Genomic DNA, 24,280 nt, shown 5'->3' on the forward strand with positions numbered 1-24,280 from the left:
CCTGAATGGAGTGCCAGTCTCAACGTATTTTCCTGATCCATTCACGTCCCAACAGCGGTGGACCACCATCTTGTAGAATGTATAAATACAACTTTTGTATTTCCTTGCCGTTGTATACAACAGGCACCCTTATTTTTCCTTTGGGGTATACTCTCTGCCCCGTATATGTTTTCAAGATAATGGATGTGTCTTTTAAAGGTATATGCGGAAATAGCCGCTCGTAATCCCGTCGATTTATGACGGTCAGAGCTGATCCTGTATCTAGCTCCATTTTAACTGGGGACCCTGCTATCGTGAGGGTAACCCAAATGGTCTGGTAATCGTCTTTGGCAATTACATTATGTAATTTGAGACAGCTTAGTCTCTTGTTTTCGGAGTCGCTATCGCTCTTCTGGTCTTCGGAGCTACTGTCCGTCATCATTTGTACCTTTCTGTACTTTTCTTTATTGATTTTTTTTTCCTATCTGTGGATTTTTTTTGTCCAGATCGGCATACCCGTGCAATGTGTCCAATCTTTCCGCATTGCCTGCATGCTTTGTCCTTGAACCAGCAGTCCCTCTGGTCATGGGTGGATCTGCTGCAGCGATAACATCTCTCGAAACCCTGTGTCATTTCATGGGTGCCGAAGTCCTGTGTCTTTTGTTGTATCTCTGCAGCTCCTCTTGCAGCTGCTTCGTATGATACAGCCATACTGAAAGCCTTGTCCAGTGTTAAATCTTTTTCAGAAAGCAGCCTTTTCTATGTTCCTTCACTTAAGAGACCGCAGATGAATTTGTCTCGAAGATAATCTGCTAGTCCTGCCCCGAATTGGCAGTGTTTTGATAGCTTTCTTAATTCGGTGAGGTAATCAGCGTTACTTTCATTCTTGTGTTGATTTCTCTTGAAGAATTTGAATCGTTCCGCTATCAGCAGCGGTGTTGGGTTTAAGTGCTCCTGTAGGGTATCAACAATTTCTTTAAAATTCTTGTCCTTTGGTTTGGCTGGAGTGATTAAATTTCGTAACAGCCCGTATGTCTTTGCGCCCATTAGATTTAGCAGTACTGAAGCTTTTTTTTCATCTTCTATTCCATTTGCGGTGCAATATACCTCCACTCTTTCCACATATGTGGTCCAATCCTCTATCTCGTTATCAAAAGCATCAATATTGCCAGACTTGGGTATCCTAGAAATAAAATGGCACTTCCCGCGCTTTTCTTTCTTTTCTGCAGAAAAGATATGGCGCTTCCCCGCCGCTGCTGCTGATGACAACGCTGTTTCCCGCGGTTTCCGTTCTTTTTTTAAAAATTTATTTACAGTTGGAGACTCGTTCCCGCCGGACTCTCTCTCTAGGTCTGAACGTCGACCTGCTTGCACCGCCGGCCGTCTCCCGAGTGCTCCCTCCCCATCTGTTACTGCTTGCCTCCGCTTTCGCTGCTTGGCCTAGCTATAGAGCCAGCCGCTGGAGCCCCAGCCCGACGCCCAGGAAGGATTATTGCAGTACCTGCCACCAGCTTGGCTAGCTGGTGAAACCACAGCTTTTTCTTTTTCTTGATTTTTCTTCAACTTTGGACGCCAGAGGAATCGATGTCCTTGAGGTGCTGCCGAATTGCAGGTAAGTCCGTTTCCAATTTGTCGCCACTGTTGTGTCTGTGTGTTGATAGAGACACTGAAGACAGGAGTTGGTTTCATAGGTGTTTACTAAACAAAGGCTGGAGGGGAACTAACTGATACAACACAATATACAGGCTTATATAGCCCGAGTGGCCATTACCGGCATTACAGTACACATGGGGCTCTTAAAGGCACATACACTACAAGTTTGGCATTCTCTCCTAGGGAAGACTGAACTGATTGTAGTTTATAAAAGAGAAGTAGAAGATGCTTGTCGGAGGTTGCCATTTTTGAACATATTGAGGGGAGATTTTCTCTGTTTGCTGTTCGTACTGAAATTGTAAATGCTTTATAATAGAACCACTTTGGTACAAACATGCTACAAAGAGCAAACGCAGCAAATCTTCCCCAACTATCTGCTATTTTAAATTAAAATGTACAGTTTAGTCACTACCCTGGTGTTGCAGCCAATACCACTATTTTTTGGTTGGTTTCTCAAACTCCACAACTGTGCAGGTGGAGGAAGATTGTAAATTTATTTTAGAACTTCAAGTATCACATGCTGCTCCACAGAGGTGTGTGTTGGGGTGTTTTTATTTACAATTAGGCGACCTCCCGTGATTGCACATGGGGAGTCAAGGCCAAGTACCGCATTCAGCTAAAGCAGTGTTAGAGGACGGGAGGGATAATTGGACCCAGGCAGGGTGGTGGGGGGGGCGGGGGAGGTGAGGGGGGGATGGAAGTAGGAGGAGAGGAAGGGTGGGGGAATGAGGGGAAGGCGAATCGGAGGGGGAGATGGGGAAGGGAAAGGGTAAATAGGAGGAGAGCAGGAGGAATGGAGAGGAGTAGGTAACAGAGTGGGTTGGGGACAGCCAGAGGAAAGGAGGAGCAGCAAACTGTCTTGGCGGCAGTGAAGTGGAGTGAGCTCTCCTAGATCCATGAGGTCTGGATTTTCTCCTGTGGGAGAGGGTTATCATGAGATCTCATTCCCATCCCAATTTCTATTATGGACGGAGGTTTTGCAGAGCTGGCCTTAGCTATCCCAGGCCCTGCCTTTGTGCTTAGGGGAGGGGGGTGCGGAAGGAGGGTAGGACGCCGTTTTGGGTTTCAAATTGGGTTTAACTGTTCAGTGGGTGGGGTTAGGTTGGGGCTTAAGAAGGGATGATTGGGGAGCTTGTGCAGTAAAATTACTAGAAGCTTCTGTGCTTCATACACAAAGGAAAGACAAAGGCCAGTGGAATGATGTTGACTGGAATAACAGGGATCCAGTGACAATAGTGGATCCATGTAGTGGACAGGTACACAGGTCAGGTGTTTTTTTTTGTTTCTCCCCTGCTTTATTTACCCTTACTTTGCTGCATGTCTCAGGATCATCTGAGGTAGCCCATCCCGTTTCAATGTCACTTCAAAATAACGGTGTTAAACCTTCCTGTTCTTTAGCTAGTGTTGTAGAGGGTGTACTGTGATCACTGCTGCTCTAATGATCTAAAATTCAGATGAAGAACTCTACCAGTTAAACCCACGCTCCCAACGTCACATTTGATTGATGAATATCTTCCTGTCCTTTTTTTTTTACAGGCCAAAATCTACCCTTATTTACAATTGTACCACAGGAGGCATCAACCCATTTCACTGGGGAGAGATCGGTAAGATTGAGTTTAAAAATTAAAGCTATATTCAAATATGATGCTGGTTCCCACTTGGCCCAATAATCTATTGTTGTCTGATGTATGGCCCAATACACCTTCAGATTAATTAAATTATTTGGCTGTTGTTATGAAGGCTGCAGTGTTCCCAAATATGGGAAAATATGAAAACTGGTACAGTATTGGAATGTGCAATATGTTTACCAAATCAACATCTAGGGAGAACTGCTCAAGTTGCAATGTCTGTCAACATTATAAATAATAATTTTTTTTTAAACCTGCTTACTGTCAGATAGTGACTAGAGGAATTCTACACGATCCCCTCCTCCCCCCCCACCCCCGTAATAGGTTGCACTAAGCTGAAATACAGTGATCCATAAAACAACAACATGAAATCTGTCCTGACATTACGAATGGAGGTAAATCTTTTCCATTTTGCAGAAACAAAGAAAACATCTCCTAACGGTGTTGCTCTTGTAGAGATTGTAGAGATACTCCCAAGATTTTTACTTGCCTTTAGTGGAGTGCTTCCTTGACTTATTTTAATGGGAAAAGTGTTGGGGACAATTATCAAAAGTAACAAAGCTGCAGATTTATCATTGTTGGGGTCATTTATCTTTTATGGTTATTTTTTATTGCCCAGAAAAAAGCCCACAGCATTTTTGCCACCTACAGGACGTTTTGTACAAAACTGAAGTGCGTGCGCAGCCAATCAAGCTAGTGGGATTTTCTTCAGCTTTTCCATTGGCTTAGTGGTGGTACTGAGGTGGTCAGATGTGGAAAATGGGTTGGGTACCCATTACACCAGATTCCTGCTCTTTTCTGTACTGAATGTAATTTTTGACATCACTGACTGATGCCAGAAGGTGGACACATGGGGTGATAATAGCAGAGTGACATCATACATCACATTTTCCATCATTATCACCTCATTAATGTTGAGCAGTACTCACACCAGCAGTCAACAAGCATCCAGCATTACTAGGCAACAGGAAACATGGCAGCAACTTTAATTGTCTGTGGCAGGCACAATAATGGATTGCAGGACTTATGGTCAATATTCCCTTATTGCTAGATTTTGGCAGCAGTTGGAGCCAGCAATAAGATCCCAACTGCAGAGGCAGTCTGGCCCTTTAAGCTGTTGCAGGTGTCGAATTCCTCCAGAAAACTTCCAAGTGCCGGCATAAAATCATTTGGGAACTGTGGAAATATTTACATTTTTCAGGTTCACAGCGGGTCAATTGGGCAGTCGGAAATCTTGCTATGCTTCCTGTAGCATTGGCACCATAGAAATCTGGGTTGGCAGCTGTACAGATTTATCACAGCATGTGTTACCATGTCAAATCACTTGCTCTAATTATTGTACTGTAGTTTGAAAAAAAAATCTTAGCGACAGTGGCATTTTTACTTTTGGAAATGTACTTTTAAAATATTTTTCCTGTTGATCATTTTTTGTCTATTGCATGCACTAAGTCATCAGAAAGTAGGGTGCAGTTCAATATTAAAGATCATGAAATAGTTTTGGATAAAGACCCTTTGACCCATTTGATGTCATCCTTCCAGAATACCATCCCTATTGTCTTCCTAATACTGCATCCAGCTGTTTCTTAAACAAGTTCTGTGTCCTTGCCTGGACTATGTTTCCCAGCAACCCATTCCAGCTGTTGGTAACCTCTATGCAAAGAAATACTTCCTTGCATCTGTCCAAAATTTGCCCTTCACAACTCTAAATCTGTGTCTCTTGTCCGGCTGCCCTGGCATATCAAAAAGTAATGGGTTTACTTTCTCTTTATTGCTTAGTATCTTATAAAACTCTACAAAGTCCTCTCTGAACCATTTCTTATACGAGGAAGAAAAATCCTAGAAACATAGATGATAGGAGCAGGAGTAGGCCATTTGGCCCCTCGAGCCTGCTCCGCCATTCAATGCGATCATGGCTGATCATCCAAATTCAGTACCCTGTCCCTGCTTTCTCCCCATATCCCTTGATCCCCTTAGCCTTAAGAAATATATCTAACTCCTTCTTGAATATATTTAATGAATTGGCCTCAACTGTCTTCTGTGGTAGAGAATTCCACAGGTTCACCACTCTCTGGGTGAAGAAATTCCTCCTCATCTCAGTGCTAAATGGCTTACCCCTTATCTTTAGACTGTGACCCCTGGTTCTGGACTCCCCCGCCATCGGGAACAGCCTTCCTGCATCTAGTCTGTCTAGTCCTGTTAGAATTTTATAAGTTTCAATGAGATTATTTATTCATTTCTTATAGTTCATTCCTTTGAGGGATCGACCTTGTTGCTCACTTCTGCATTGTCTCTTGGGCCTTGCTGCTCTCCTTATGTTGTGGTGACCAGTCTGGATGCAGTACTGCAGATGTAGCATGATCCAAGTACTCTACAGAACAACTTCTGGATATTTGAACTGAACTGATGGGCAGTATAACCCAGAATCTGGTTTGCTAGGTTTACTGTCACCTCAAGCTCTTTGGACATGGCGCGTGGCAAATCAACTTCCGTCTCTAATCTGTTTCAACTTCCCCATTGTGAAGTGGCAAGCTCTATCCCACGCATGGAGTACTTTCTACTTCTAGTATGGCGTACCTTACATTTGCTCATAATGAATTTTATTGCCATTGATTAGCCCAAGTGCATAGTTCTCTTTGCAAAATGCTAGGCGAGTCACAATCTCCCATAGTTTAGTGCCATTTTTGAATGTAACTATTTTGGACTGAGACTGTAAATCCAAATCATTTATTTGTACAAGAAAAGGAAGTGGGCCCTGCCACAGGTTCCTGGAACAACCTGTTCAACACCTCCCCCTTTTCAACCTAGCTGTTCCTAGTAATAAAGAATACAACTCAAACATTCAACAGAGACAAAAATAACTTTTTTGTATGGTCACCCACTTTTAAACAAATAGAAATAGCGATTTAATTGAATAAACTACAGGCCTTCGTAAGGCAAATCCATAAAACAATGGAGCGAGTATTATTTATTCACTTTCTTGCAGTGGCTCAATATGCTTAATGTAAAAAAAAAACTCATTATACAAGCTGGGTGAAAGGCAGGTCCTGCTGAGATCTGCTCATCTCAGAGCCATTCTCTTATTGATTGATCTAATTGATTGGTTCATTCAGATTCTTTCTACCTTTTTGGTGCTGGCTCTCATTTGGTATTGTACACTCACACAGGCAGTAATGTTGTGGGGTATTAATTAAGGCCAACCTAGCAGAATTGTCCACTTTATGCCCTGATTTTTCGTTTTTAAAAACCAGGGCCTAGAAATTCGGTGGGCTGTGCCACCAGTTAGCGCCTAAAGAGGGCACTCAGTGACTTTAGCGCCACTGGCCGCGCCTCCCGCAATATTTAGCTGGGGCGCTAATGGCGGCATTAACCTGTTGCGCTGCATCGCCTCCGAAGACGTCATCGGTGTGCGCAGCGCCCCGCTACCGCCCCGATCTCGATATTTGGCAGCGACCGCCTCTGTAGCGCCGTTCGCAAATGGCGCCCGGTTCACGGGCCTTCCTGTGGCGGCAGTGGCGCAAATTAAGGTGGAGGTGCGGGGCGGCCGTTTTTTTCGGCGACCGCCTGCCAGCACCTCCGTCCCCGGCCTCCTGATCACCCCCTGTGGCATTGCCGGCTGTTTTCCGAGATCCCGTCACTTCTCCTCGGTGCCGGGCTCTTTTGCCGGCACTCGCGATCTCCGATCGTGCTGGTGCAGGCCCCTCCCCCTTAAGAATGGGAGGAAGGCCTGCAGTACCGCAGCGCGCCGTGCCGCAGCGATATTCAGTTACAGCGCCCTAAGAGGGATGCGGAGCGCCTCGAGCCTCGCCCTGTGTCCCTCTTGGGGTGCTCAAGCTGAATTTCCGGCGGTCGCTACTGCTCCAAACGCAGCGCTAAATCCGGCGCCCAGGCGAGCTTGGCGCCCCGTTTGCGGCTCCACCCAATTTCTCCCCCCAGGTCATTAAACTAAGACCGAATATTACTACCAAACCCCAAGAAAGCCAAGAGCACAGCCCTCTGCTGCATAGCCCAGAGATGCAGGTCTCCAGCCATTTGAGTTCATGGCAATCTTTTTCAAATAAAATGCATTGGGCTATACTTTACTTTTGGGCCATTTACCTCTTCACTTTTTGCCATTTTTCTCCAGTAGTACAGATGCACTGATGGGTGGGAATTTAGTTGCTGATCTGATGGGTGTGAATTTAGTAGTAGTAATAGTAGTGAAGATACATATGTACTGGAGGATCTTTGCACCTTGCCTAAGTAACCATTCTTTACATGTTAGCCTAAATGATGAGAGTTGTTAAGCTTCCCCTGTAGAGACCCCTTTATTCCATCATTGTCCTGCATTAAATTACTCTCAACGGCGACCAGTGTCTGGAAAGCTCTACTCCTGCATGAGTCAAGTCTCTAGAACAGGAGAGGAAACAACTTTGTTTGAAACCCACATCCCCCCGGCCAAGTTGTTATTGGTATCTGCACAGGGTCAGTATAATTTGTTGAAGGAACGGTTCCAAAATAGTTAAAAAGCTAATATTTTCCAGTTTCCTAACTCAAAGCAGCCCCGGGCGATGTGCAGGCCTGATGACAATGCCAGCCGACAGCAAACACCACTTCCTGAGCCTGCTACTTTTAACCTTATATCCAATCTACAAACAAATCAGATTCGAATCAATAGAGAAGTGTCAGCCATGGCTCAGTTGGTAGCACCCTCGCCTCTGAATCAGAAGGTTGTGGGTTCAAATCCAACTCCAGAAACTTGAGCACAAAAATCTAGGCTGACACTCCAGTGCTGTACTGAGGGAGTGCTACACTGTTGGAGGTGCTGTTGTTAAACCGAGGCCCTGTCTGCTCTCTCAAGTGGACATAAAAGATCCTATGGCACTATATCGAAGAAGAGCAGGGGTGTTATCCCCAGTGTTCTAGCCAATATTTATCCCTCAATCAACATCTAAAACAGATTATCACATTGCTGTTTGTGGGAGCTTGCTATGCGCAAATTGGCTGCCACGTTTCTACATTACAGTGACTATACGTCAAAGCTGTAAAGTACTTTGGGACATCTGGTGGTCGTGAAAGGCGCTATATAAATGCAAGTATTTCTTTCTTTCTTTACTGTGCATCAAATAACTTAAAATGAGAGATGGACAAAACAACTATTTTCAATTGCTGGTTAAAATCAAGTGATGCCCCTCCCCATCTCCAAAACCTCCTACAAATCCCTCCTTCCCCATTCCTCTGACTTCAGCTTTTTGTATATCACCACAATCGGCATTCATGCTTTCAGTCCTTTAGATCCTACTCTCTGGAGTTCCCTCTCTAAAACCCTCTTCCTCTCCAAATTTTGAAATTAAATTCAAAATCAGCTGGAAATGGTGGAATCCCTTAACAGTGTCTGCAGATGAGCTTTGCACAGAGCGGTTTCACATAGTGCCATGGCTCATTTGTGCCTTATGACGAGCTTTTGATCTGGACTCAAATGATGTGACCACAGAGAAATGGCTCCACAGAATGATAAAGTGATAGTTTCAAAACACTTGGTTCCCTTAACAACTCTGCAGTGTAAGTGGATGTTGAATTTACAAATGATGGGTTGTTTTAATAAAGGCAGATGACAGGTAGCGATAGAAGTGAGAGATGCATTAAAAACACTATTCCAGCAGCAGGTGGACTGGTTGTGTTGGTAGTCTAATGTCTGCTTGCTTATCGGTTGGTATACCAACGCACTTGTGCTGTGGAATGACAGGATGTTTATTCACGGATTTGCTGACCTTACCTGGGCTGTTAGGATAGCAAAGAGAAGGAAAATAAGGAGAAGACAAGTTACCTTTGGTGTGAACGGTAGCACAGTGGTTATGTTACTAGATTAGTGATCCGGAGACATAAGTTCAAATCCCACCACGAGCTGGGAAATTTAAATTCAGTTAATTAAATAAATCTGGAATTAAAAAGTTAGTATCAGTAATGGTGACCATGTAAGTACCGGATTGTCGTAAAAACCTATCTGGTTCCCTGATGTCCTTTAGGGAAGGAAATCTGCTGTCCTTATCCGGTCTGGCCTATATGTGACTCCAGACCCACAGCAATGTGATTGACTCTTAACTGTCCTCTGTAATGGCCCAGCCTAGCAAGCCACTCAGTTGTACCAAACTGCTATGACAAAGTATAATAAGAATAAAACCGACATCAACCTGGGTATCGGATTCGGCCATGACAAAGGCACACCCAGCCCAGTCTTTCCTGCAAAGTCCTCCTCACTAACATCTGGGGGACTTGTGCCAAAATTGGGAGAGCTGTCCCACAGACAAGTCAAGCAACATCCTGATATAGTCATACTTACAGAATCATACCTTTCAGCCACTGTCCCAGACTCATCCATCACTATCCCTGGGTATGTCCTGTCCCACCGACAGAGGTAGTGGCACAGTTGGGTGGGAGTGGCCCTGGGAGTACTGAACATTGTCTCCGGACCCCCTGAAGTCTCATAACATGGGCAAGGAAACCTCCTGATTATCACCTGCTGCCCTCCCTCAGCTGATGAATCAGTACTTCTCCATGTTGAACACCACTTGGAAGAAACACATGGTAACAAGGGAACAGAATGTGGGGGACTTCACCAAGAGTAGCTCAGTAGCACCACTATTGACCAAGCTGGCCGAGTCCTGAAGGACATAGCTGCCAGCCTGGGCTTGCGTCAGGTGGTGAGCGAACCAAAACGAGGGGAAAAACCTACTTGACCACATCCTCACCAATCTACCTGTCACAGATGCATCTGGCAATGACAGTATAAAAAGCTAGTATCAGTAATGGTGACCATCTAACTACTGGATTGTCATAAAACCCGCACAGTTCTTGTGAAGATGAAGTCCCGTCTTCACACTGAGGACACCCTCGATCATGTTGTGTCGCACTACCACTATGCTAAATGGGACAGATTCAGAACAGATGTAGCAGCTCAAAACTGGGCATCCATGAGATACTGTGAGCCATCAGCAGCAACAGAATTGTATTCCACCAGAATCTCTCATTTCATGGCTCGGCATATTCCTCATTCTACCATTACCATCAAGCCACAGGACCAACCCTGGTTCAATGAGGAGTGCAGAAGAGCATGCCAGGAGCAGCACCAGGCGTACCTAAAAATGAGGTGCCAACCTGCTGAGGCTACAATACAGGACTACACATATGCTGAACAGTAAAAGCAGCATTCTATAGACAGAGCTAAGCGATCGCACAACCAACGGATCAGATCAAAGCTCTGCCACATCCAGTTGTGAATGGTGGCGGACAATTAAACAACTGATGGGAGGAGGAGGCTCCATGAATATCCCCATCCTCAATGATGGAGGAGCCCAGCACGTGAGTGCAAAATACAAGCTGAAGGGTTCGCAACCATCTTCAGCCAGAAGTGCCGAGTGGATGATTCATCTCGGCCTCCTCCTGAGGTCCCCACCATCACAGAAGCCAGTCTTCAGCCAATTCGATTCACTCCACATGATACCAAGAAATCGCTGAGTGCACTGGATGCAACAAAGGCTATGGGCCCCGACAACATCCTGGCTGTTGTGCTGAAAACTTGTACTCCAGAACTAGCCGCATCTCTAGCCAAACTGTTCCAGTATAGCTACAACACTGGCATCTACCCGATAAGTGTTTGCTGCTAGAGGAACTGCGGCTCCGTGTTGATGAGCTTGAGACCAAGCTTCAGACACTGCGATACATCAGGGAGGGGGAGAGTTACCTGGACTCTGTGTTCCAGGAGGTAGTCACACCAATTAGATTAATTAATTCAGATGTAGTCCGTGGTCAGGGACAGGATGGTGTGACTAGAAGTGAGGCAGGTAAGGGGATCCAGGAGGTAGTGTTGGAGGAGCCGCAGCCCTTGCTCTTGTCCAACAGGCTTGAGGCTCTTACTCCCTGTGAGGATGGGAATGGGGACTGCGGGGAGGATGAGCAACCTGGCCATAGCACCGTGGAGTGGGGGGCCATTCAAGTGGGGGGGAGTTAAAATAAATGTTGTAGTGGTAGGGGATAGTATCGTTAGGGGGATAGATAGGGTTCTTTGCAGCCGAGAGCGACAGTCCCAAAGGCTGTGTTGCCTGCCCGGTGCCAGGGTTAAGGACATCTCCTCTGGGCTGGAGAGAAACTTGGAGTGGGAGGGGGAGGATCCAGTTGTCGTGGTCCATGTTGGTACCAACGACATAGATAGGACAAGGAAGGAGGTTCTGCTGAGGGAGTTTGAGCAGCTAGGGGCCAAATTAAAAAGCAGAACCACAAGGGTAATAATCTCTGGATTACTACCTGAGCCACGTGCAAATTTGGCTAGGGTAAATAAAATTAGAGAGTTAAATGCGTGGCTCAAAGACTGGTGTGGGAGAAATGGGTTTTGCTTCTTGGGACACTGGCATCAGTACTGGGACAGGAGAGAGCTGTTCCGTTGGGACGGACATCACTTGGCCAGTGCTGGGACTAGAATCCTGGCGAATCGACTAACTAGGGCTATAGAGAGGGCTTTAAACTAATTAGTTGGGGGGAGGTTTTAAGAGAGCGAAAAATAAAAATGACAGCGGAGAAGGCAATAGAGCAAGGTAGCAGTGGGGGAACTAAAAACCAGAGCGTGTCAGGAAGGGACAGAATGTATAAAGATAAAGGTAAAGTAGTAAAAGGGGTAAAAGCAGGAATAAATTGTCAGAAAACATATTTCAAAGTTCTTTATCTGAATGCACGCAGCATTCATAACAAAATAGACGAGTTGATGGTACAAATAACTACACATGGTTATGATCTGGTGGCCATTACGGAAACATGGCTGCAAGATGATCATGACTGGGAACTAAACATACAAGGGTATTTGACAATTAGGAAGGACAGACAGGAAGGAAAGGGAGGTGGGGTAGCTATGTTAATCAAGGATGGAATCACTGCAATAGTCAGAAATGATATTGGGTCAATGGATCAGGATAGTGAAACAGTTTGGGTGGAGATAATAAGGAATAATAAGGGGAAAAAGTCACTAGTGGGCGTAGTCTATAGGCCTCCTAACAGTTGCAACTCTGTTGGTCAGAGTATAAATCAGGAAATAGTTGGAGCTTGTAATAAGGGAACAGCTATAATCATGGGGGATTTTAACTTTCATATTGACTGGACTAATCAAAGTGGGCATGGCAACCTTGAGGAAGAGTTCATAGAGTATATTAGGGACGGGTTCCTTGAGCAGTATGTAACTGAACCAACCAGGGGGCAGGCAATCTTAGATCTGGTCCTGTGTAATGAGACAGGATTAATAAAAAATGTCCTAGTAAAGGATCCCCTTGGAATGAGTGACCATAATATGGTTGAATTCCAAATTCAGTTTGAGGGTGAGAGAGTTGGATCTCAAACCAGTGTACTGAGCTTAAATAAAGGAGACTATGAAGGTATGAGAGTAGAATTGACTAAGGTGGACTGGGAAAACAGATTAAAGTGTAAGACGGTACAAGAGCAGTGGTCTACATTCAAGGAGATATTTCACATCTCTCAAGAAAAATATATTCCACTGAGGAAAAAGGGGAGTAAAAGAAAAGACAGCCATCCATGGCTTAGTAAAGTAAAAAAGGATAGTATCCGACTGAAAACAAGGGCATATAAAGTAGCCAAATCTAGTGGGAGGATAGAAGATTGGGAAGCATTTAAAAGCCAGCAAACAATAACTAAAAGATTAATTAAGAAAGGGAAGATAGATTATGAAAGTAAACTAGCAGAAAATATAAAAACAGATAGCAAGAGTTTCTACAGCTATATAAAAAGAAAAAGGGTGGCTAAAGTGAACGTTGGTCCCTTAGAGGATGAGACCGGGAAACTAGTGGTGGGGAACATGGAGATGGCAAAGACGCTGAACAAATATTTTGTATCAGTCTTTAAAGTAGAGGACACAAAAATATCCCAACACTGGACAAACAGGGGGCAATGAGGGGGGAGGAGCTAAACACAATTAAAATCACTAAGGAGGTGGTACTCGGTAAAATAATGGGACTTAAGGCGGATAAATCCCCCAGACCTGATGGCCTACATCCTAGGGTCTTGAGAGAAGTAGCGGTAGGGATTGCGGATGCATTGGTGGTAATTTTCCAAAACTCCCTGGACTCAGGAAAGGTCCCGGCAGATTGGAAAACTGCTAATGTAACACCCTTATTTAAGAAGGGAAGTAGACAAAAAGCTGGAAACTATAGACCAGTTAGCCTAACATCTGTGGTTGGTAAAATGTTGGAGTCCATTATTAAGGAAACAGTAACAGAGCATTTGGATAAACATAATTTAATAGGACAGAGTCAGCATGGTTTTATGAAGGGGAAGTCATGTTTGACAAATTTGCTCGAATTCTTTGAGGACGTAACATACAGGGTGGATAAAGGGGAACCAGTGGATATAGTGTATTTGGACTTCCAAAAGGCATTTGACAAGGTGCCACACAAAAGATTACTGATCAAGATAAAAAATCACGGGATTGGAGGTAATATAGTGGCATGGGTGGAAGATTGGCTATCTAACAGAAAACAAAGAGTTGGGATAAATGGTTCATTCTCAGGCTGGCAATCGGTAACTAGTGGTGTTCCGCAGGGGTCAGTGCTGGGACCCCAACTCTTTACAATCCATATTAACGATTTGGAGGAAGGGACCGAGTGCAACATATCCAAGTTTGCCGACAATACAAAGATGGGAGGGAAAGCAGTGAGTGAGGAGGTCATAAAAAACCTGCAAAAGGACATAGACAGGCTAAGTGAGTGGGCAGAGATTTGGCAGATGGAATATAATATTGGAAAGTGTGAGGTTATGCACTTTGGCAGAAAAAATCAAAGAGCAAGTTATTATCTAAATGGAGAGAAACTGCAAAGTGCTACAGTACAAAGGGATCTGGGGGTCCTGGTGCATGAAACACAAAAAGTTAGTATGCAGGTGCAGCAGGTGATTAGGAAGGCCAATGGAATCTTGGCTTTTATTGCAAGGGGGATGGAGTATAAAAACAGGGAAGTCTTGCTGCAGTTATACAGGGTATTGGTGAGGCCACACCTGGAATACTGCGTGCAGTTTTGGTTTCCATATTTAAAAGATATACTTGCTCTCGAGGCGGTTCAGAGAAGGTTCACTCTTGATTCCGGAGATGAGGGGGGTTGACGTATGAGGAAAGGTTGAGTAGGTTGGGCCTCTACTCATTGGAGTTCAGAAGAATGAGAGGCGATCTTATCGAAACATATTGTGAGGGGGATTGATCGGGTGGATGCGGTGAGGATGTTTCCACTGATGGGTGAGACTAGAACTAGGGGGCATAATCTTAGAATAAGGGGCTGCCCTTTCAAAACTGAGATGAGGAGAAACTTCTTTACTCAGAGGGTAGTAAATCTATGGAATTTGCTACCCCAGGGAGCTGTGGAAGCTGCAACATTAAATAGATTTAAAACGGAGATAGACAGTTTCCTAGCAGATAAGGGAATTAGGGGTTACGGGGAGCGGGCAGGGAAGTGGACGTGAGTCTAGGTTCGGATCAGCCATGATCCTATTGAATGGCGGAGCAGGCCCGAGGGGCCATATGGCCTACTCCTGCTCCTACTTCTTATGTTCTTATGTACCCAACAAAGTGGAAAATTGGTATGTCCTGTCCACAAAAAGCAGGACAACTCCAATCCAGCCAATTACCGCCCCATCAGTCTACTCTCAATCATCAGCAAAATAATGGAAGGGGTTGTCAAAGTGCTATCAAGTGGCACTTAGTCACCAATAGCCTGCTCACTGATGCTAATTTTGGGTTCCGCCAGACCTCATTACAGCCTTGGTCCAAACATGGACAAAAGAGCTGAATTCCAGAGGTGAGGTGAGAGTGACTGCCCTTGACATCAAGGCAGCACTTGACCAAGTGTGGCAACAAGGAGCCCTAGTAAAATTGAAGGCAATGGGAATCAGGGGGAAAACTCTCCACTGGCTGGAGTCATACCTAGCACAAAGGAAGATGGTTGTGGTTGTTGGAGGCCAATCATCTCAGTCCCAGGACATTGCTGCAGGAGTCCCTCAGGGCAGTGTCCTAGGCCCAACCATCTTCAGCTGCTTCATCAATGGATTAGAAATGGGGATGTTCACTGATAATTGCAGTGTTCAGTTCCATTCACAATTCCTCAGGTAATGAAGCAGTCCGTGCATCAAAATCCTGGAACTCCCTCCCTAACAGCACTGTGAGAGTAACTTCACCACACGGACTGCAGCGATTCAAGAATGCGGCTCACCACCACCTTCTCAAGGGCAATTAGGGATGGGCAAAAAATGCTAGTCTTGCCAGCGACGCCCACATCCTGTGAATGAATTTTTTAAAAACCCTGAGTTACTCTAATACACTCCCATACAGGTATTCCAGTGCAGCATTGGCAGAATCCTGAGAACACGTTACTTGGTCGCATATTTTGTCAAGGTGGGAAATTTAATTTGCTGATCTCCTGGGCTGCTGGAGGCAGCACTTGGGGAGGAACCTCTAATTCCAGGAAACTCCCGGTCATTCTGGAAGTGTTGGGAACCCTAGTCCCAATGCATCTCTGGTAGGACGGAACTTTCACCTGCTGAAATGATGCTCCACTGACCGTAGCCGATTGTATGGCCTTATTGGCATTTCCATTTTTCAGATGGGCTCCCCAACCTCCACTGGGAGTTTTCTTGAAGGGGAGGGAGAGTCTGGCTTCAGATGCAGGCCTAGTGTAGCATGGCCATGGTGTCTCAGGCTGCCAAAGCGGGGAAGATTTTTTTTGAAAAAATCTGTAAATTGCAGAACTGGAGATGGGAAATGAAAAAAATTGAGAAGATTCACTTTTTTTTCAAATTTGTGCCCAGTTTTTCCTCTATCGTAATGCATGTGGTGGAGTTGGCACATGGTGATCAAGGAAACTACCTGGATTCAGAAGGTCAATGCAAAGTGGTCAAATTTGCAGATGATACCAAGCTAGATGGGGCAATGGAATTGGCCGAGGCGGCTTAGAAATGACAGAACGAGTTAGAAAAAATATGCAAGTTGGCAGGACACCGGCAGATTAAATTTGATGCAGATAACTGTAAAGTGCTACACATAGGAAAGAGGAATAACTGACACACATACTCCATGAATGGTGCTGAAATAGTTAAGATTGAAGTTGAAATAGATCTAGGAGCCTTAGTAGATTTACTTGGTAAACATATGCAAACAATGTGGAGCATCAATCAACAAAGCTATTAGGATGTTGAACTATGCAGCCAAACCAGTAGAATATAATTGAGGAGACAATGTATAGTGGTGATGGTCAGACCACACCATGAATATTGTGTCCAGTTCTGGTCGCCAAAAAACAAGAGAGACATTAAAGTGCTGGAGGAAGTGTGGAGAAGAGCCACAAAACTGATCCCCGCTGTCTGGGGTCTGAGTTATGAGGAAAGACTGGATAGACTGGGGCTTGTCACCCTGGAAATGAGACATCTGAGGGATGATCTTATATAAGATTGTTAAGTGTATAGAAAAAGTTAACCTGGAATATTCCTTAAAATAAAACTGTGGAAGTAGAAGTGAACACAGATGCAAACTAGTAAAATGTAATTTTAAGACTGATATCAGGAAATTCTTCTTCATGCAAAGAATGCTTAACATGTAGAATAAACTTTCAGATAGAATAGTGGAGGCAAAAACCCATGGAATCATTTAAGAGGGTGGGGGGCCATTAGGATCTCTCTAGATGGACGAACTAAGATGGGGCAAATAGCCTCTCTTACCTTGGGAATGGCCATCTGGACTAGACACTCCCTTCTCCCTTGCTTTTTTCATTCTTGGTGATGATCTGTTTCATCAGGCTTAGCCCATCAGTTAGGTTTCTCAGTAATAGTAATAAAATCCCTGGAGAATATTAACAAACAATAATTGGCCTATGACTACAGTACTTAGTTTAATGGATGCTAAATTCCATTCCAATAAACACTGGATTTACTATTTATTTTCCTAAACAAGTTTCAGTTGATTTGATTAGTATATCACTGTTTGTCAATCAATATTGTATTTTGAAGATTGGTGCCTAAGGTATTAACCCAAAACTGCAGGATTATTAACACGTTCTGCAAGACCGGAGAGGAATATAATAACTGCTTAGTTAAGATGTGTGGAAGTAATATCATGTCTGCCTTTCAGCTTTCTATCACACAGCATAATTTGTCATTTAACATCTGAATGATTTTCTATCAGTGAATAGTGCTACAGAAATTGACAGAACTGTGACAAGCTGTACAGAATTTTTCTTAATTCTGAGTAAACTTCGAGGGGCTTTATTGCCTGGACAGAACGCACAGAGAAAAACGAGGCGGAAAGGATCACTTGTAATGGACTGATTTTCCATTCATTTAAATTAAAAGACAGAAAATCGTGTGGGCTTCCTTACCGGCATGCGATTCTCCATGCCTGACTGTGTTTGAGAAGACAAAATTATGAAATTTTTTTAAATTGAGGCTTTTTCACAGAAACAGGTGGTTCAAGGGGGAATTCCCAGAATTTCAGGGCTGAGGTGTTTGTTTTAAATATTGGATCTTTAAAGATAAAGCCATAAACAATGTGACTTATCCATCTCAGAGATGATGGTGTACCAGAAGGAGTTATGATAAGGTGAGTGGGTCTAGTGTATTTAAAATTCTCCATTTCAAACATTGTGAGGTTGTGAAGTTCCCTACAGAATCTATCTGTTATCTATCATTTATATAAGTATTCTTCCCAGTTTATGGTCTGTGCTAAACAGATCTACCTTTTAATATGTTTATATGAGTGAATAAACAGCATTTCTGTGGGACACCATGCTCACCAGAGTTCTAGTGGACAAGTACACACGCCCCTGAAAACTGAATTTCCCCCTGAATGGAAGCCAAGCCTTTTATCACCTGGCAAAGAGTTATTTAATGAAGCAAGCTACGGCAAAAATAATTGAATCTCTGCCTCCTCTTCCTAGAGTACCATGTCATTTCCACATTTAAGAGGAACCCCTTGGACCAGGCCTTTAGAAGACCCAATGCAAATATTACGTCGAACTACTTGATTAATCAGTACTGGATTGCTGTCAGTCACAAAGCCCCTGCTTTGCTTTACGATCTTTACCTGAGGCTAACAGGGCAAAAACCACGGTAAGTAGACCCTTGCAATTTTGTTCTAATGTGGTGGGACCTCTCTGTATTGAAAAGGCTCTCTCTTTATTAAGGTATTTAGCAAATTGTTTTTCTACAAACATGGAAGTTAGTGTTACAATTGAAAAGGCATCAGTGCATAGCAAAATTGAAACTTTGTTGTTCCATATCTTCCCCCTCTCCGTAACAAAGACAATGCTGCTTTAACAGGATCATATCTTCTTATTGATATATGTATGCATATGGTTTGGGATTCGGAAATGAGTTTTTAAATATATAATAGATACATATAAAATTAAATTGCCAGGTTCCAGTCTACATTGCTACAAAGCTCTGGGTGCAGAATGGGATTTTAATCCCACAAACTCTAACCATGTACTGACCTACCCAGTTTTCCCCCCGAGATTCCTGCAGCTTCTGGATCTCGTTCTCCGGGAACAACATCACGATCACAAATGCCACAACCGTGAGAAGCTGCAATTTGTGCGGCATGATAATAGAAGCCCCATGAAATTATCAAGACATAACGCAAGTGAAAAAAAATAAAGAAAATCAAAGAGGGCGGGGAGTGTGTTGCCGGTGGGGGGGTGGGGTGGTGGTGCGGGGGAGAGTGAAATCGCATGCACGGGGTGGAACTGAGGAGAAATCAAAAGTGCAAAGCAAACATGGACACACGGAGAATTTTGGCAACTGATTTGACACACATAATCATGTCACTGTGAAAACAAGAGATGAAGCTTTAAGTCATGGCCCCTCTCTCTCTCTGGCACCGATTCTCAGTGCTGTTCACCGGGCAAAGACTCAGCGTCTTATCTCCTCGCCCTGCCCCCCTCATTCCCTCTGGGGTCTCCACCCACATGCTACGTCCAAGCACCAACCGCCAACGCTGCCTCACGTGCATGCTGGTTTTCTCTCTCTCTCTCTCCACACTTCAACCAATACCTATGTGAACACAGAGAGACCCCGGCTCTGATTCAGTCCCATTGGACGGCATCCCTTGATTGACAAGACATCTCGGCTGCCACTTGTCCCGACTCTGATTCTGGTTAGTCTATTATCACATCAAATTTTTTTCTCTACACATTTTTGGCAGACCCCTTGAAACCGTCTCGCGGTCCCCAGGTTGAGAACCACTGCACTAGTGGATCTCCCATGCTCTCTGTTTCTGTGTTTGACCGTTGTTAATACATAGAATGCTTGTATATTCTGTCAGCATAACAGTGATAATCAGGTGAGATAATTAAAGGCTGTTTGCTTCAAACTTTAACCATTTTTTTGAAAAAGAACTCAATTACAAGCAGGAAATAACTTTCTCTTAGCTTAATGCATTTACTGAAGTTTATAGACGGGAAATAAAAGCTACATCTGTTTTTTTCACATGCACATGTACACACACACAGCTTTTAAAAAAAAAAAATAAACTTTATCTGAAAAGATTTTGCAATTTGTCCATTAATTTTTTTAATAGTTTTGAAACTACTAGAATATTCCACCAATATAACTGAACAGTAATGATGGGAAATTAAGTGCACTATATATGCTAAGATTCAGCTCATGAAGTCACAGCTCTGGGTAAAAATATCAAGTCCAAACCTAGGCTTTTGAAAGAGACTAAGGCCTTCAAGTAAAAACTTTACTGAAGATATTTAATGACACAAAACAATTCAGTGAATACATTTAATCATTATTGTATGTAATTTTTTTGAATTTTGTTTAAACACTTATTTTAGACATTAGAAATTAGAAAAAAAATCAGAAAACAATTTGAACAAGTTGTGGGAATCTGGTGACTGGATTGTCAATCACAAGATGATATACTTTTCTTTATAAAATAGCTCTATGGTGTGTGACATAGGCTATGACACCTTTAACATTTAAAAAACCCTATCACAATGCAACCTACAGGAATAAAGGCACTTCAGATGCTGAAAATGGTCTGTATATTCCAATGTATACGAGTGTGTAAGAGCTGTGTAAACACCCGTAGGGACATCGGAAATGCCGGAAAACCGGCATTTCTGATCTGTCTAGAATCCTCTTGACAGATCGGACACCTGCCCTGGAGAAGGGCCTCTGCGGGTGGATAGTTCCGCTTTCTGGAGAACCTCCGCCCGCAGAAAACCCTTAGAAATCTTATGCCTGGTAAAAGCAGGCGTAAGGCCTGCTTTTACCAGCATGAGAGTTGAAAAAAAAATTTTTTTTAATTTCATTCATTTATAATTTTAAAATACTTTTAAAAAAGGTAAGTTTATTTTTAGCCCCGTAAAAAATAATTTTTTCAAAAAATTAAATTTTTATTTAAAATATTTAATTTATTGTAATTATAACTCATTTTAAAAACATGATTTAAAAAAATGTATTTAATGTTTTACTGTGTTTTGTGGGTAATCTCCATTTATATATTTGACAGGTCTATCTGTCAAGTGTATGAAGGGAGATTCCCTTCTGCTATTGGCTGGCCTGGCCCACGTGAACCCAGGGACGCTTGCGAACTGCCTGCGCCTCTGGGATACGTGGGCCCTGTGCATTTTGAGTTTGGAGAGGCCCAGGAGCGGAAGCGTACGCAGCTCGGGAGCCCTCGGGTAAGTTCATAGATTTTTTTCCGATAGGAGACATCCACATGCAGGAAGCCTCCCATCGGAAATTACGGGCCAATGAGTTTTCAATGAAACGCTCGCCTCCCCCCATGAACTGAAATTAATATATAATTACAGAATCTGCAAATGGTGAAATAACTCGGATGTAAAACTATCAATTGTTTAAAATGCTGAACTCTCAACTGTATGAGTGAACTGCAATCAATTCAATGAAATGAGCTTTCTAATCAGAGCAACTCTTTAACGAATAATTACAGATGTAAGAATTGAGTAACTGAACACAAGGCTCTACTTAATTGTACATGCAATTGCAGAATGATGAAGATCTTCAACAGACTTCACAAATCCATGATGCTGCTGGAGTACTTCAGCAGCAAGTCCTGGGAATGGAGTTCAGACAACATGAATATGCTGATGAATCAACTGAGCCTTGAGGATAAGAGGGTAAGCACCAGTCTATGCTGCGAGTACCTCAAATAGCAGCACTATGCAGGAGGGTGAGCACCAGTCCATGCTGCGAGTACCCCAAATAGCAGCTCTATGCAGGAGGGTGAGCACCAGTCCATGCTGCGAGTACCCCAAATAGCAGCACTATGCAGGAGGGTGAGCACCAGTCCATGCTGCGAGTACCCCAAATAGCAGCTCTATGCAGGAGGGTGAGCACCAGTCCATGCTGCGAGTACCCCAAATAGCAGCACTCTGCAGGAGGGTGAGCACCAGTCCATGCTGCGAGTACCCCAAATAGCAGCACTATGCAGGAGGGTGAGCACCAGTCCATGCTGCGAGTACCCCAAATAGCAGCACTACGCAGGAGGGTGAGCACCAGTCCATGCTGCGAGTACCCCAAATAGCAACACTACGCAGGAGGGTGAGCACCAGTCCATGCTGCGAGTACCCCAAATAGCAGCACTATGCAGGAGGGTGAGCACCAGTCCATGCTGCGAGTACCCCAAATAGCAGCACTATGCAGGAGGGTGAGCACTAGTCACACATTCCAATCTGTTATGTCTTCCATGGAGTGCTGCTACTCAATTTAACGGGGCTTTGTGAGGAGTGTAATCACCTTGTTTATTGTTGCCGTGGATGCTGAAATTCATGTATAAATCTGGCATTTTCAAGTCATGAAACTGCTGCCTTCATGTGAGAACCACATCCCTGAGGTGACAGGCGGAAAAAACTGAAGGCCACTCCATCGACTACACTTGCAATGTGTTAGCAACTTGTGGTGATTTTACCCAGCCAATGTTATCTACTGCATGGGAAATCAAAATGGGAAAAAAAATCAAGTTCACGTTACATTCTGTCGTGGGCCATTATAGCAGGATATGTATTACATTTATACACTGCACCATGCTGTATCTTCAGTACAGTAACAATCTTCTTCTTAGACAGTCCCTCGGAACCGAGGATGACTTGCTTCCACATTAAAAATGAGTTCTCAGGTGACTGAGGAGTCCAATGCAGGACCTACAGTCTCTGTCACAGGTGGGGCAGCCGGTGGGTGGGGTGCTTGGGTTGACGTGCGCTCCTTGCGCTGCCTGCGCTTGGCTTCCGTTTGTTCCCGGCGAAGAGACTCGAGGTGTTCGGCGCCTTCCCGGATGCTTCTCCTCCACTTTGTGCGGTCTTGGGCCAGGGATTCCCAAATGTCGGTGGGGATGTTACACTTTCTCAAGGAGGCTTTGAGGGTGTCCTTGAAGTGTTTCCTCTGCCCACCTGGGGCTCTCTTGCCGTGCCAGAGCTCCGAGTAGAGCGCTTGTTTTGGGAGTCTCGTATCGGACATGCGGACAATGTAACAATACAAGTGCACGCACTAGCTCAAAAGGGCACACACTACAGCAGTGGCGGGCAAAATACGGCCACCGGCCCGCCAATGGATTCTGTCTGGCCCGCCAAGGCCTAACTTTGAGGCCGAACATGCGCCGCAACTGATCCCTAGCCTGACACTGTCCCACATAATGTCAGGAGGCGGGTCATTGTCTCCGTGACAGCAGGAGGAGTCAACATAGCAATGGGTTTTGAGACGGGAGGCAAATATACGGAGACCAGCAGCTAAAGTGGACAGAAGGTGGCTAGGAGTTGCGGAGTGGGCTATGGCTCCCTGGGTGAGGGCCAATTACTGACGTAAGTGTGGCCCCTAAACCGATGGAGAGCGGGGAGGGGCGCAGCCCTCCTCCCCCTCCCCCCAGCCCAGGCCAGGCCTCCCCCCCTCCCTACCTCCCCTTCTCCTCCTCCCCCTCCTCCTCCCCCCCTCCTCCCCCTCTCCTCCCCCTCCCTTCTCCTCCCACTCCTCCCCTCCTCCCCCCTCCTTCTCCTCCACCCTCCTCCTCCTCCTCCCCCCCTCCTCCTCCTCCCCCCCTCCTCCTCCTCCCCCTCCCTCCCCTCTTCCTCCCCCCCTCCTCTCCACCCCCCTCCCTCCTCTCCTCCCCCCTCCCTCCTCTCCTCCCCCCCTCCCTCCTCTCCTCCCCCCCTCCCTCCTCTCCTCCCCCCTCCCTCCTCTCCTCCCCCTCCTCTTCTCCTCCCCCCTCCTCCCTCCCCCCCTCCTCTCCTCCCCCCACCCTCCCTCCCTCCACTCCTCCCCCCCTCCCTCACTCCCCCCCTCCCTCCTCCTCCTCCCCCCCTCCTCCCTCCTCTCCCCCCCTCCCTCCCTCCTCTCCTCCCCCTCCCTCCCTCCTCTACCCTCCCCCCCCTCCCTCCCTCCTCTCCTCCCCCCCTCCCTCCCTCCTCTCCTCCCCCCCTCCCTCCCCTCCTCCTCCCCCCCTCCCTCCCTCCTCTCCTCCCCCCCTCCTCCCTCCTCTCCTCCCCCCTCCTCTCCTCCCCCCTCCCTCCCTCCTCTCCCCACCCCCTCTCCTCCCCCCCCTCCTCCTCCTCCTCCCCCCCTCCCCCTCCTCTCCCCCCCCTCCCTCCCTCCTCTCCCTCCCTCCTCTCCTCCCCCCCTCCTCTCCTCCCCCCCTCCCTCCTCTCCTCCCCCCTCCCCTCTCCTCCCCCCCTCCCCCTCTCCTCCCCCCCTCCCTCCTCTCCTCCCCCCCTCCCTCCTCTCCTCTCCTCCCCCCCTCCCTCCCTCCTCTCCCCCCCTCCCTCCCTCCTCTCCTCCCCCCTCCCTCCCTCCTCTCCTCCCCCCCCTCCCTCCTCTCCTCCCCCCCTCCCTCCCTCCTCTCCTCCCCCCTCCTCTCCTCCCCCCCTCCCTCCCTCCTCTCCTCCCCCCTCCCTCCCCTCTCTCCTCCCCCCTCCCTCCCTCCTCTCCTCCCCCCCTCCCTCCCTCCTCTCCTCCCCCCTCCCTCCCTCCTCTCCTCCCCCCTCCCTCCCTCCTCT

At 45.7% G+C, this 24,280-nt stretch overlaps 1 protein-coding gene across 6 annotated transcripts in view; it reads left to right on the forward strand.

Annotated features, from left to right (window-relative positions):
• Positions 1-24,280, forward strand: part of LOC147106210 (fatty acyl-CoA reductase 1) — a 277,164-nt gene that overhangs the window by 226,589 nt on the left and 26,295 nt on the right. For all 6 annotated transcript variants that reach the window (XR_015081386.1, XM_086009104.1, XM_086009101.1 and 3 more), the window contains 3 exons: positions 3,169-3,236; positions 18,203-18,374; positions 21,286-21,415. Coding sequence is in view for 5 of the 6 variants with exons in the window: in XM_086009104.1 (XP_085865230.1) it covers positions 3,169-3,236; positions 18,203-18,374; positions 21,286-21,415 (370 nt within the window). In the remaining variant the exon portion in view is untranslated. The remainder of the gene's footprint in view (positions 1-3,168; positions 3,237-18,202; positions 18,375-21,285; positions 21,416-24,280) is intronic.

This window comes from Somniosus microcephalus, chromosome 16 (assembly GCF_052327205.1).
Source record: "Somniosus microcephalus isolate GS21.2 chromosome 16, FLI_Smic_1.0, whole genome shotgun sequence".
Lineage (NCBI taxonomy): Eukaryota > Metazoa > Chordata > Chondrichthyes > Squaliformes > Somniosidae > Somniosus > Somniosus microcephalus.